The following is a 13,711-nucleotide window of genomic DNA, read 5'->3' on the forward strand; positions in this document are numbered from 1 at the left end:
GCCTAAATTATTGGGTAGGGGTGCTGACTCATCTGGATGCTTCATGCTGAGTAAGGGGTGATGATTTCCTATTAGGGTGGCCTCTTATAGGTTCTCTGGGAGTCTCTCCAGGGGACTTCAGTATATGGTCTCCATAGATTGTTGTAGTTGTAGGTGAGGAGGTAGGTGCCAGGGCTGGCAGAGAATGTAGGACCATTTGCTGCTTGATGGCTTCTAGACAGGATGAAATAAATTTAGTTAGAAAATTTATGAGGATCGGTCCCAATATAAGAATCCCCAGAATGTAGAGTAATAGAGTGACTAGGGGAATTACTAAGGACATCCACCAGGGCCTATGGTATTCCCTCCTCCCCCAGGGATGGAGAATTAGAGTTGGGCAGGACCAAGATGGGGGCAACAGCACCCACTTTCATCCCTAGGAGACTCAGAATCCCTCACTATCTACCTAACACTCACAGTTTCATTCTATTCTTTCTGTTGTTCTTTTCTACTGTTTTTCTAGTCTCTTATTTATTTCAGGTCTGATCTTTATTACATCCTTCTTTCTTTCTCTTGTTCTTTTCTATTGTTTTTCTATTCCATTTTATTTATTTCGGGTCTGATCTTTATTATATCCTTCCTTCTGCTAACTTTGGTCTTAGTTTATTCTTGTGTTTCTAGTCCCTTGAGGTGGTTTGTTTGGGATCTTTCTTCTTTTTTGATATAGGCATTTAATACTATAAATGTTCCTCTTAGAATTGGTTTTGTTATGTCCCATAATTTTTGGTATGTTGTGTTTTATTTTTGTCTCAAGATATTCTAAATTTTTCATTTTAATTTCTTCTCTGGCCCATTGGTTGTCTAGAAGAATGCTTTTTAATGTCCACATATTTATGAATTTTATAAAATTCCTCATCATTGATTCCTAGTTTTATATCATTGTAGTTAGAGAAGATACTTGGTATTATTTCAGTCTTAAATTTGTTAAGACTTATATTGTGGTCTAACAGCATCCCCACAAATATTTCTTTCCCATTTTATTTTTAAAAGCATATTCTGTATCTAGATATTTCCAATGGGTAGATTGTGAATGAGGTAGGGGAATTAAGATTTATTTTTTCTTTTTCTTTTTTTTTTTTTTTTTGAGACAGAGTGTCGCTTTGTTGCCCAGGCTAGAATGAGTGCCGTGGCGTCAGCCTAGCTCACAGCAACCTCAGACTCCTCGGCTTAAGCGATCCTACTGCTTCAGCCTCCCGAGTAGCTGGGACTACAGGCATGCGCCACTATGCCCGGCTAACTTTTTCTATATAGATTTTTAGTTGGCCATATAATTTCTTTCTATTTTTAGTAGAGACGGAGTCTCGCTCTTGCTGAGGCTGGTCTCCAACTCCTGACCTCGAGCAATCCACCTGCCTCGGCCTCCCAGAGTGCTAGGTTTACAGGCGTGAGCCACCGCACCTGGCCTAAGATTTATTTTTTCTAATGTAATTTTCAGTATACTCTTCAGACTCATTCATTCTTTTTGTCTCTGGCATCAGGAATTTTGGGACTGCTTGCCCATTATGGTTTAATTTCTTGGTCCTGTAAATCAGCTTGGGATAATGCTCCCCAGCTCCCATGTATCACTGGAATTTCCTGCCTGTTTCCTAGTGCCACCTGACTCCTTCATCTTGCTCTTCAGTTTAATGCTTCCTGAAATCTGGAAGGGAGATTTGTCTGAGTTGCTGGTAATAAAGGCCAGAGAGTAACTTGGACTTTCTGACTCCTGGTGCAACACATATTTTCCTAGAGTATCAGATAAAGAAGAGAAAATTAAGAGGAAAGAGAGAGGTAGTGAGGAAGGGCTAAGTTGAAAAGGCAAAAACTGAACACTTAATTTGAATTCTTTATTCAATAGTTAATTTGTAAGCCTTTGTGATTGAGATTAAATTTTTTTGTATTTAGAAAAATGTTTAGAAAAATTTTAATGTTTTAGAAATATTAGAAAAATTTTTTTATGATTAGGAAAATCATTATAGTGAATAATTTGGATACCAGAACAGAATTCAAGTATAAACTGTCGTTTATATTTTGTCTGTCCCATTAACCCCTTTAAGCCTGTTAAAGTGACATTACAAAAAGGGTAACAAACGCACATAGACATACACAGATTACACACAAAGATGATAGGAGTATGAAATTCTATTTAGACAGAGTTGGGCTTTTCTAAAAAGAAGTTCTACACATTTTAAACAAATGGAATTAATCGAAAATTTTAGTTTACATTTTTATCTCCCGGAGAAGTGGGAGAGAGGAAAATGAATTTTATCAAACAGGCAGACCACAGGGTCATTCCTGTAGACATAGGTCATCATTGCTGATGTTCCTGGGAAATCTGGGGCTCAACTCAGGACACAGCAGTGAGTACAAGAGAAGTAGATGAACCTCAATATGATAGTAAATTGATGCTGTCTACATTCCTTGTTTCTGTAATAGCAGGTGTGTTGTTATAAATGTTTGCTGAAGATTTATTCTCATGTATTTCTAGGAATAGATTGAGCTAAAAAAGATTAATTAATACTTGTATCAATATTGGGCTGTAAGTGTAACAGAATGAGGTTGTGCTATACAAAAACCATGACTACTATGGAATTAGGACAAAATAAAATGGAGATAAGAAATTCTTTTATAATTTGTCATTTTGCACTCAGTAGTCTTTTAGTTCTTTGAGATAGATGCGACTCTTTTGATCATCTCTTTGAAAGCTTGTATCACTTGCTTGTTCCTCAGAGTGTAAATGAAGGGATTCATGACTGGGGCTACTGAAGTGGTGAGCACTGACACCACCTTATTAATAGCCACCCCTTCTTTTGCAGATGGCTTAATATAGATGAAGATGCAGCTTCCATATGTGATAGAAACCACAATTATATGGGAAGAACAAGTAGAAAAAGCCTTTTTCCTTTGCTGGGCAGAAGGGAATCTGAGAATGGTCCTCATGATGTATGTGTAGGACATAATCACACACACTAACGTGAACAGGAGTGTCAGCACAGCCAAGATTAAGACAAAATGCTCTATAAACTCTGTGTCAGAGCAGGTAATTTTCAGGATGGGGGCAGCATCACAGCCAAAGTGATCTATGACATTGGAGTCACAAAACTCGAGCTCAAAGCCCATGCCAAATGGTGGGATGACGATGATTAGAGCAATTATGTAGCAGCCAATTAGGAACTTGATGCAGACTCTGTTGTTCATGATGGTCATGTAATGCAGGGGCTTGCAGATGGCCACATAACGGTCATAGGACATGACTGTCAGGAGAAAAAACTCAGTCACACCCAGGACAACAACAAAAAATAATTGAGTGGCACATGCATTATAGGTAACAGTATTGTCCCCAGATGCCATTGTGTAGAGGAATCTGGGAATGCAGACAGTTGTAAATGAGACTTCCAAGATGGAGAAATTCCGGAGGAAAAAGTACATGGGTGTTTTAAGGTGAGAATTCACCAAGGTGAGAGTGATAATGGTCAGATTCCCAATAACACTCAACAAGTAGGTTAGAAACAAAAAGATAAAAAGCAGAATCTGTAGATTTGGGTCATCTGTTAGTCCCACTAAGATGAATGTTGTTATTGCTGTATAATTTTTCATCACTGATTCCTGACTATGGCCTGGTCTGTGTGTAAAAATAAGAGACATGCACAGAAACTTTCCAAAAGAAGATAGACTAATGGCCAACAAACATATGAAAAAATACTCAACATCTCTAATCATTAGGGAAATGCAAATCAAAACCAAATGAGATATCACTTAACTCCAGTGAGAATGGCTTTTATCAAAAAGTCCCCAAACTACAAACGTTAGTGTACATGCAGAGAGATAACAACATTCATACACTGCTGGTGGGACTGCAAGCTAGTAAAACCTTTATGGAAGGTAGTATAGACATACTTCAAAGAACTAAAAGTAGAACTACCATTTGATCCAATAATTCCACTATTGGGTATTTACCCAAAAGAAAAAAAGTCTATAAAAAAGACACTTGCACTTGAATGTTTATAGCAGCACAATTCACACGTGCAAAGTGGATCAATAAAATGTTGTATATGTATGCCGTGGAGTACTAGTTAGCCATATAAAAAGATGAATTAATAGCTTTTGCAACAATCTGGATGGAACTGGAGACCATTATCCTAAGTGAAATATCACAAGAAGGGAAAAACAAACACCCCATATACTCTCCATTAAATTGGAACTAATCAATCAACACTTACGTGCACATACAGAAATAACATTCATTGGAAATCAAGCAGGTGGGAAGGGGGAGGAGGACATGGGTACAATGCACACTATCTGGGGGATGGGCACACTTACGACTTTAATGCAAATGGTACAAAAGCAATTTATGGAACCAAAACGTTTGTACCCCCATAATATTCTGAAATTAAAAAACAAAAACAAATAATGTATTTTTAAAATAAAATAAAATAAATTTTCTGAAAAAAAATTAGATCAGAGAAAGGGACTGTCAGCATGAATTAGCAGTGGGGTGAGATGAAAATGTTAGCTAAGCCAAAATCTTGTTTTATTTGTTAACCTGTTAATCAAGAATGCTATTGGAGTGGTAGTTAACCAGTAATGCTACTGGAATACCACTGCTGAGCATTATACCAGAGAGGCTCTCATTAAAGATTCTTTGTACTATATTGATGTAGTATTAATTTGATGGTAGAGTCATTGTTTAACAACTCCTTGGAAATAAAGCTATTTTACATTATCTGTGTTAATGAACAAAAAAACACTATCATAAAATATGCATGGTTTGTAATCTCATGAAAACAATACCTCTAGTGTGCTCATCATCTTGGATTCATGTAGGGTAAGCAGGGCTGACTGTAGTTAAGGTGGCGAAGTTAAAATTCTGCTCTCAGCCTCTGTTTTCTTGTTTGCTATGATAATCCACATTGTCCCACAAGTACCTTCTGATTTCTTCCCTTCTTTAAACTGCACTGAAACACTCACAAAACCATTCTAAAGAGAAAACTGGAGTGATCTTCTAAAATCATACGTGAGACCCATTCCTGTTTAAAGTGCCCAATGAAGTTTCATTTCCCTTGGAATAAAATTCAAACTCCCTTGGTTTATAAGGACCTTCGTGATCGTATCACCAGCACTTCTAATTCATCGCTTGCTTGTCCAGCTATACCCGTTTTCTTCAGTGCCTTGAAGGTGACAAGTTCTTTTCCACTTCAGTACTTCTATAATGTTTTCTCTGTCCCTGAAATTCTCTGCTTGCATTCTTGCATAGATGGACCTTATTTTTTGTGTTGCAGCTTAAATATGACCCCCTCAAAGATATTTTCCTGGAGATGCTTATCTAACTATGTTCTCTTTAACCCCAATGTTACAAACACACTTCTCTGTCTATTTCTTTTAGGGTACTTATTATAATTTGTCATTATGTATTCATGTACTTTCTACCTCCACCCCCTACTTTCTAGTAAGCTCCATGAGAACACAGACCCTATCTATTTTGTAAACCACTGTAAATCCAGGACACTAGCTCTTTGCCTTGCACATAACAGATACTCAATAAATTGTTACCGAATGAATGAGACCAGACATTTTTTCTTTGACAATTGTTGACTGATTACATTTAAAGTGTAATTGAAAGGTTGCATTGTCAGTCCATTTACATTTTCAGCTTTAAATCCCCAACAAAGAACCTCAGTGTATTGAGGCAATTTTAGAAATTAGAAGGAAAAATGGTCACTTTGGGTCATAATCTCCCAAATTACCTTAGGTTATTTCTTCTGTATGTAAGATTAAATGAAAAATAATCTTCTAAAAAGCTAATGGGGGTTAAGAGTGGGGTGGTGGAAGGAAGACTGTAGGTGGAAGGGAGTGGCCTAAAAGTGAGGATTTCTTTTCTGTTCATCTCTTTATCCCATTTTCTTTGAAGGAGTTTGGCTGAGGCTACTGAGTCCTGCCCTTAAAGCTCCTTGGAGTGAGCCCATCTAGGTTAATTTCATAGGTAGTTCAGAGTGTGGACTCTGAAATAAAATAGATCAGGGCTTGAAACCTAGGTCAACCATTCAATGGCTGTGAAACCCTGGGAACTTCAGTAACGGGCTCCATTTCCTGGTCTGTGAAGTGCAAATAATAACTGTGTGTTCTGTGAAATGCCAATAATGAGTGTATGTTCTTCATGAGCTATTATGAACATTAAACAAATTCATTTAGGCTCTTAGCACGATGCTTGGTAAAGAACAAATATTAAATAAATTCTATTTAGTCTTTCTAATTCTTCCAGGACTTGCTGCCCCTTATTGCCTGAACAGAGTTTGCACAATCTCCCACACTTTCTCTTACCTTATCCCTAGATTTGCCCCTTTAATATATTCCACATATATATTTTAAGTTTTCTGCCATCTTTAAAATTAAATGCAAAATTATAGGGTCCTTTTATGTTCTGAAAAAGTAGTATTTGTTGGTACATCTGTTCATCACACATATAACTTAATTACATACAACAGTAATTTATTATTTGCATTTCTTTTACATTTGTAATCTACACTGCACTTTCTGATGTGATTCCTTGCTCAAAACTGTTAACTTCAAACATTGTTCTTTGGGACTTTCACTTCCTATCCCCTCTGTAACCACAGCTCTCATATTCTCTTCTGAGCTTGTGTTAGGGCCCTCTTCTTTCATCACATTGAGGATACTTCCCTTTAGTTCTCCTCACTAATTTGCCAGAAAGCTCTTTCATGCTCTGGACATGCTGCCTTGTCTCTTTGTCTTTGAACTATTATAAACAAACAAGAAAAAAATCTTAGCCAAATGAGTGCCAAATTACAATAGGAAAGGTGATTGAGGACTTAAGAGGGCTATATAAATTGAGAGATATAAAAGACTTTAAAGATTATTTTAGCCAATCCCCCAGTTTTGAAGATGAAAACCAGAGGGTCAGAAAGCGCCAGGTTTGTCAGGTGTAAAGTCAAAGGAAGAATACAACTTCCCCAAATCCTAAATGCATGCTTTTTTTCCTACTATATCAAGTTAGGAAAGAATTTTAGGAATTTTTTCCTTGTTCTTTCCGGTTTCCACTCACCCATTAGGATGTTTGCTACTTCTAATATGCTTTGTCTTCCAAGGATACCCTGTTTATTCCAGCTCTTTCCTTAGGTGCTATATTACTTCTGGGAAAACTTAGCATTAGTACTATAGGAGATCTGGAAAATAAATTCACTTAATGTCTTAGAAGCTAATAATCATATTTATGCTACTTGACTAAGGCATATTTATATTGTTAATTTAAGAATACATTTCTAATGAGGAATTTCATGTAATAAGAATATATTTTTATGGGAGATACCAGGGCAAAGACTATCCTTTTTTTGTATTCAACTTGATTCACAAACTTCTCCAAAAAGTGGTAATGATGGTAACATTTATAAAGCAGTTACTAAATGTCAGTTGCTATGTCAAACATTTAGATTTCCTCATTTAATTTTCAAAGCAACTTTCTGAGGCTGGCTGTGACTTTATCCTCCTTTTACAAATGAGGAAACCAAGGTTCAGAAATATTAAGAATCTTGCCCAAGGTCATCAATGTAAGATGTGATAAAGCAGAGATATGACCCCAAGCAATCTGACTACAGAAATTCAACTCATAACTATTACAAATCACTGCCTACGTAACTGTTTATTTCACTGATTGACATCTTTTCTTTGTCTTGTGAGAAAATGACCAACACCCTCTTTGCGATGCCATCTATCAAATAACCACCAGGGAACTAGGTGAATCACTGTCCGGGGCTGCTTTATTTCTGACTTAGGGACGATTGCAGAGAGATAGTTATTCTTCAACAATAATAATTACATTTTTTAGCAACTGAAATGTTTTCCATTTGCAGTCACTGTCTCTAGGGCTCCCAATTTTTCCCATTACTGGGATGGAACAGGATCTTCCCAGGAGACCCTAATTAGTTTGGAACATGAATGGTTTTTCTCTTGGCTGTCGCAACATATTACCCACAATAATCCTGAGGTGTGTTTCCCCTGAGACTGGGGAAATGTGGTTCTTTCCTTCCTACCGATGGTGCAGTGTCCATTTCCAACATGTGCTCAGATCACACTCCAGAGCCTTCTGACCCTGGATTTATGGAAAGGAATCCAACTTGGGTGTGAAATAAATGGCTGGAATATTTGCTGCTTTCCTCCCAGGTACTACTTAGGGAATGATCACACCAAACTCAATGTAGAGGTGGAGAAGCATTTCTGTTCTTCTGCTTTGTCTTCTGATTCAGGCCAAGTGCCCACATATAGGACCCACCAAGGTCTGCTCAACCTGGCCTACTCTATAGGCACCCATAATATTTTAATTTCTGCCCTTTGCAAAACAAAAATCAATAGCCATTAGTGTCCTAGTCTCCTCTGGGACATATTAGATAAACTCACGCCTGATAGCATATGAAAGTTCATTGATTTCTTTTATTGTCTTACTAATAACAGAATGTTTTACTCTTTCAGGTATGCTTCGTGGTACTGCTCATTAAAGAGAGGGAATTATCTCTAATGGTAGATATTTAAGTCGCATAGCAAAAAAATAAGCATTAGGGAGACATTTTTGCTGGATTGAGAGAACAGGAATATTTTCCCAGGATCTCATACATGGTGGACTATAATCTCTCCCTATACTGTCCTGTCCTTAAAACCTCTCCCGAGGGCACCTTTCTAAAGTCTTATTAAAACTCAAATGTCACTTGTTAGAGAATAGAGTGACATTCTATTGATTCCTATTGAAAAACATTGTTTGTAATTATTTAGGTCCTGGGTTTTGAAAACTACAAGTCAAAACCTTTTGCCCTGTAACTTTGAACTGTTTGGGTTCTGAATGGTGAACAACTAGCAAGACTAAGTAAACCATACTCACCTTCCAGATTGCTGTTCATGACTTCTGTGGGCAATTTAACCCCCAAAATCCTTAGAGTAACTCCGTGCCAAGCAGGCGTTTGTTAGTGACAGTGTATACTATATTTTTCATCCACCCACACACTTGCATTCATTGGCAAGTCTGTGAATGGACAGAGGTCTCTAGATTCTCATTGCCTACAATTTCCCAGAATTCTTCCTCAAATATTCTTTACCTTTTAACAAGTCCTACAAGGACACCAAATAAAGGATATTTTCTAACTTTAATTCTAGGAAAAATGCTCATATACCCTGTAGAATTAAAGACAACTTTGATGATGGGAAACTCTCTTTGGTTTGGGCTAAGTCAATATCTTGATTTATGTACAGGAAGACAGTTTTCCCTGAAAATTCTATATTAACAAGAATGGTGTAAGTTATATCTGTTTCGTCCACAACAGGTGTTTAGGGGATCATCTGATTAAGCAGACAAAAGGACCCCCTTGGGATTCCCAGGTTCAAAAGTTGCTAATTAACTATAGTGTGGTGAACTTGAATGAACTTTGTGAAGAAAAAAATTAGACAGCTATCAGTTGGGACTGTGTCCCTGGAGAAAGGAAGATGCAACAATAGAATCAGAAACAGGCCAGGTGCAAAACAATGTGTCAGATGAAAAATCACAAGTGCAGTTTATTTTTACTTTTATTCTCATTGCTTAAGGGATTCTTCTCAGTGAGGTTCAAAGAGGCCTTTCCGGAATGCCCCGAGAGATACAGGATTTGAATGACGTGCTACCATCTCCTACTCTAGGAGAGACAGCTCTCCTTTTGGTCCCAAGCCAGATGATGTGTGTTTTGTACGTTCATGTGATTGATCATAAGATTTTAGCAGATTGTACACTTACTCTTCCACTGTTTGTAATAAACCTTACTTTCAGAGTGTTTTATTTCTTAGTGTATAAGTGGCGTGGGGAAGAGCAAAACTAATTCATTTGGGTCCAATTGGACATGCCACGATTAACGTCCATTTAGAGCTTGCTAAGAGTTATCATGAAGAGTGTTGAATTTTTTTTTTTTTTTGAGACAGAGGCTCGCTCTGTTGCCCGGGCTAGAGTGAGTGCCGTGGCGTCAGCCTAGCTCACAGCAACCTCAAACTCCTGGGCTCAAGCGATCCTACTGCCTCAGCCTCCCAAGTAGCTGGGACTACAGGCATGCACCACCATGCCCGGCTAATTTTTTCTATATATATTTTTAGTTGTCCAGATCATTTCTTTCTATTTTTAGTAGAGACAGGGTCTCGCTCTTGCTCAGGCTGGTCTCGAACTCCTGACCTCGAGCGATCCACCCACCTCGGCCTCCCAGAGTGCTAGGATTACAGGCGTGAGCCACCGCACCCGGCCAAGAGTGTTGAATTTTATCAAAAGCTTTTTGTATCTAGTAAATTAGCATATTTAGTAAAATAAATCTAGTGTATCCTGTAAATTTATGCTTTTTCTCCTTTTATCTGTTAGAGTGGGTCAATTTTAATAAATAATATTTTTTATAATGATATTTATTTCATCCAGATAGTCAAGTTAATTTACATAGAGTTGAACAAAATATTCCTTTATTATTTAAATATCAAAACATTTATGATTATTTTTTCATGCAAATAGTTTTTCATATGAAAAAACCATTTCTTCATAAAGCATGCATAAAACATTTATACACTTTAAAAATAATAAAAATAAAGCAAGCACCCAATGTAACTACTATTCAGGCTATGACATGGATCATTGTTATAACTTTAGACAAGTCCCACTTACCTATCCAGACCACATTTACCTTGCTCCCCATTCCCCAATGACATAATTATAATCCTATTTCCATGATCATTTCCTTTTTTATTGCTGTTTTACCATCAATATATACAATGTTAATTATATTGTCTTGTTTTGTCTTTAAAATCTTTCGTATGAATGGAATTATGTTATATGCATTCTTCTATGTCTTACTTTCTTCCCTTTCCATTATTTTTATGAGATTCATTCATGTTGATGGATGTTGCTAAAGTTTGTTTAATGACTCTATAGTATTCAATTATATGAATATGATCATACTTTATTAAACTACTTTTTGACAATGGACATATGTTGTACTTCAAGTTTTTTGTTACTTTGAATAGTAATGTTATTAATATTTTTATGCATATTACCTGATGCACATGTGCAAGAGTTTCCCTAAGTTATATTACTAGGAATGAAACTTTTCCTGGTTCTAAAGATTATAACTAAGGTTTTATAACGAAATATAATGATATACTTTTAAAGGAATTTTTCTCAATTCCTCCTGGGTAGAGGTTGAGCTAAAAGGAAAGAATGATTAATAAATCTAATAGTGTGGGCTCAGAGTACAAAAGAAATGGGGTCATGAGATTTAAGAACTAAAATATAAAATGGAGATAGGCTTTTCCTAACATTTATACATAAATGCAAAGGACTTAGAATAGTCAAAAATTTTTTGGAAAAGACCACAGTTAAAGGTCTTATGCTACCCAGTTTCAAAACCATAAATCCACAGTAATCAAGACAGTGTAGTATTGGTGCAAGTGTCAATGAACCAGAATTGAGAGTCCAGAAATAACCCCTTACATTTTTGATCAATTGATTTTCAACAAGGTTCCAAGACAATTCAATTGGGAAGAGGGTAGTGTTTTGAACAAATAGTGCTGGAATGATTGGATATCCATAGACAAAAATGAATTTGGATCCTAACCTCATACCACACACAAAAATTAACTCCAAATGGATCAAAGACCCAAATTTAAAGGCTAAGAAACATAGGAGAAACAAAGGAGGAAATCTTTGTAACAATGGGTTAGGGAAATATTTCTCAGATATGACACAGAAAAGCATACTTGCTAAGCAAAAAGCTTAACTTTATCAAAATTAAAAATTTGAAATTTAGCACTTCAAAAGGCACAATTAAGAAAATGAAAAAGAGGCCAGGCACGTTGGCTCACACCTGTAATCCTAGCACTCTGGGAGGCCAAGGCAGGAGGATCGCTTGAGGTCAGGAATTGGAAACCAGCCAGAGAAAGAGTGAGACCCTATCTCTATTAAAAATAGTAAAAATTAGTCAGGTGTGGTGGCATGCATCTGTAGTCCTAGGTACTTGGGAGGCTGAGGCAGGAGGATTGCTTGAGCCCAGGAATTTGAGGTTGCTGTGAGCTAGGCTGATGCCACAGCACTCTAGCCTGTGTAACAGAGTGAGACTCTGTCTAAAAACAAACAAACAAACAAACAAAAAACCCCACCAAATCAAAGACTGGGAGAAAATATTTACAAAACATATATCTGATAAAGGACTTGTATTACAGTATGTAAAGAACTCTTACAACTCAATAAGAAGACAAACAACTCAATTAAAATATGGGCAAAAGGTTTGAATAGAAATTTCACCAAAGAACATATATAAACAGATAGTAAGCATATGAAAATATACTCAATATCATTATCAGGGAAATGCAAATTAAACTCACAATAAGGTGCCACCACACGCTCAAGTGGTGGGGAGTATGTGAAAAAATTGGACCCTTTACATATTGCTTGTGGGAATGTAAAATAGTACAGATTTGAAAAACAGCTTGGCAGGTACCATGTAATTCAGCAGTTCCACTTGTGAGTAAAAAGTAAATGACAGGTGGGCTTACTTAACCAAACAAGTAAAAGATCCCTACAATGAAAATTATAAAACATTAATGAAAGAAATTGAAGAGGACACGAAGAAATGGAAAGATATTTCATGTTTTTGGACTGGAAGAATCAATCAAAATGCCAGCGTTACACAAAGTATTCTATGGATTCAGTGAAATCCCTATCAAAATATCAGTGACATTCTTCACAGAAATAGAAAAAATAATCCTAAAATTTGTATGAAACCACAAAAGACCCAGAATAGCCAAAGCAATCCTGAGCAAAATGAACAAGGCTAGAAGCATCACATTGGTGACTTCAAATTATACTACAAAGTTACAGTAACCAAAACTGCATGTTACTGGCATAAAAAGAGACACATACACCAATGGAACAGAATACAGACCCCAGAAACAAATCCATGCATTTATAGTCGACTAACTCATTTTTGACAAAAGAGCCAAGAGCATATAGTAGGGAAAGGATAGTCTCTTTAATAAATGGTGCTGGGAAAACTGGATATCCATATGCACAAGAATAAAACTAGACCTCTATCTCTCACCATACACAAAAATCAAATTAAAATGGATCAAAGATTTAAATGTAAGACCTGAAACTATCACACTATTAGAAGAAAACATTAGAAAAACATTTCAGGACTTTGTAGGGAACCTGGGGCCTCAAGGCTACATGTGGCCTTCCAGATCCCCAAGTGTGGCCCTTCTACCAAATTCAAACTTGATTTGTTCTGTAAAATTTGGATTCAGTCAAAAGGCCGCACTTAAGGATCCATTATAAAATGGTTTTTATAAAAAAGACAGGCAATAATGGATGTTGGCAAGGATGTGGAGAAAGGGAAACCCTTGTACATGGCTGGTGAGAATGTGAATGAGCACAACCACTATGGAGAACAGCATGGAGGTTCTTCAGAAAACTAAAAGTAGAACTACCATATGATCCAGTAATCCCACTGCTGGGTATATATCCAAACGAGAGGAAATCAGTATATCAAATAAATGTCTGCATTCCCATGTTTATTGCAGCACTAATCACAATAGCCAAGATACGGAATCAACCTAAGTGTCCATCAGTGGATGAATGGATAAAGTAAATGTGGTAAATATACACAATATAATATTATACAGAAGTAAAAAAGAA

General features: G+C 36.7%; 1 protein-coding gene across 1 annotated transcript; it reads right to left on the reverse strand.

Moving 5' to 3' along the window:
* Nucleotides 1-2,676: 2,676 nt before the first annotated feature.
* LOC123639718 (olfactory receptor 6C2-like) lies at nt 2,677-3,615 on the reverse strand. The gene has a single exon (XM_045553776.1). The coding sequence runs from the start codon at nt 3,613-3,615 to the stop codon at nt 2,677-2,679; it is 939 nt and encodes a 312-aa protein (XP_045409732.1).
* Between the last annotated feature and the right edge of the window lie 10,096 nt (nt 3,616-13,711).

The sequence above is a fragment of the Lemur catta genome, chromosome 6 (genome assembly GCF_020740605.2).
Source record: "Lemur catta isolate mLemCat1 chromosome 6, mLemCat1.pri, whole genome shotgun sequence".
Classification (NCBI taxonomy): Eukaryota; Metazoa; Chordata; class Mammalia; order Primates; family Lemuridae; genus Lemur; species Lemur catta.

Coding starts and splice junctions, on each gene's coding strand:
- LOC123639718 (XM_045553776.1), bottom strand. CDS start 3,615: ATGAAAAATTATACAGCAATAACAACATTCATCTTAGTGGGACTAACA.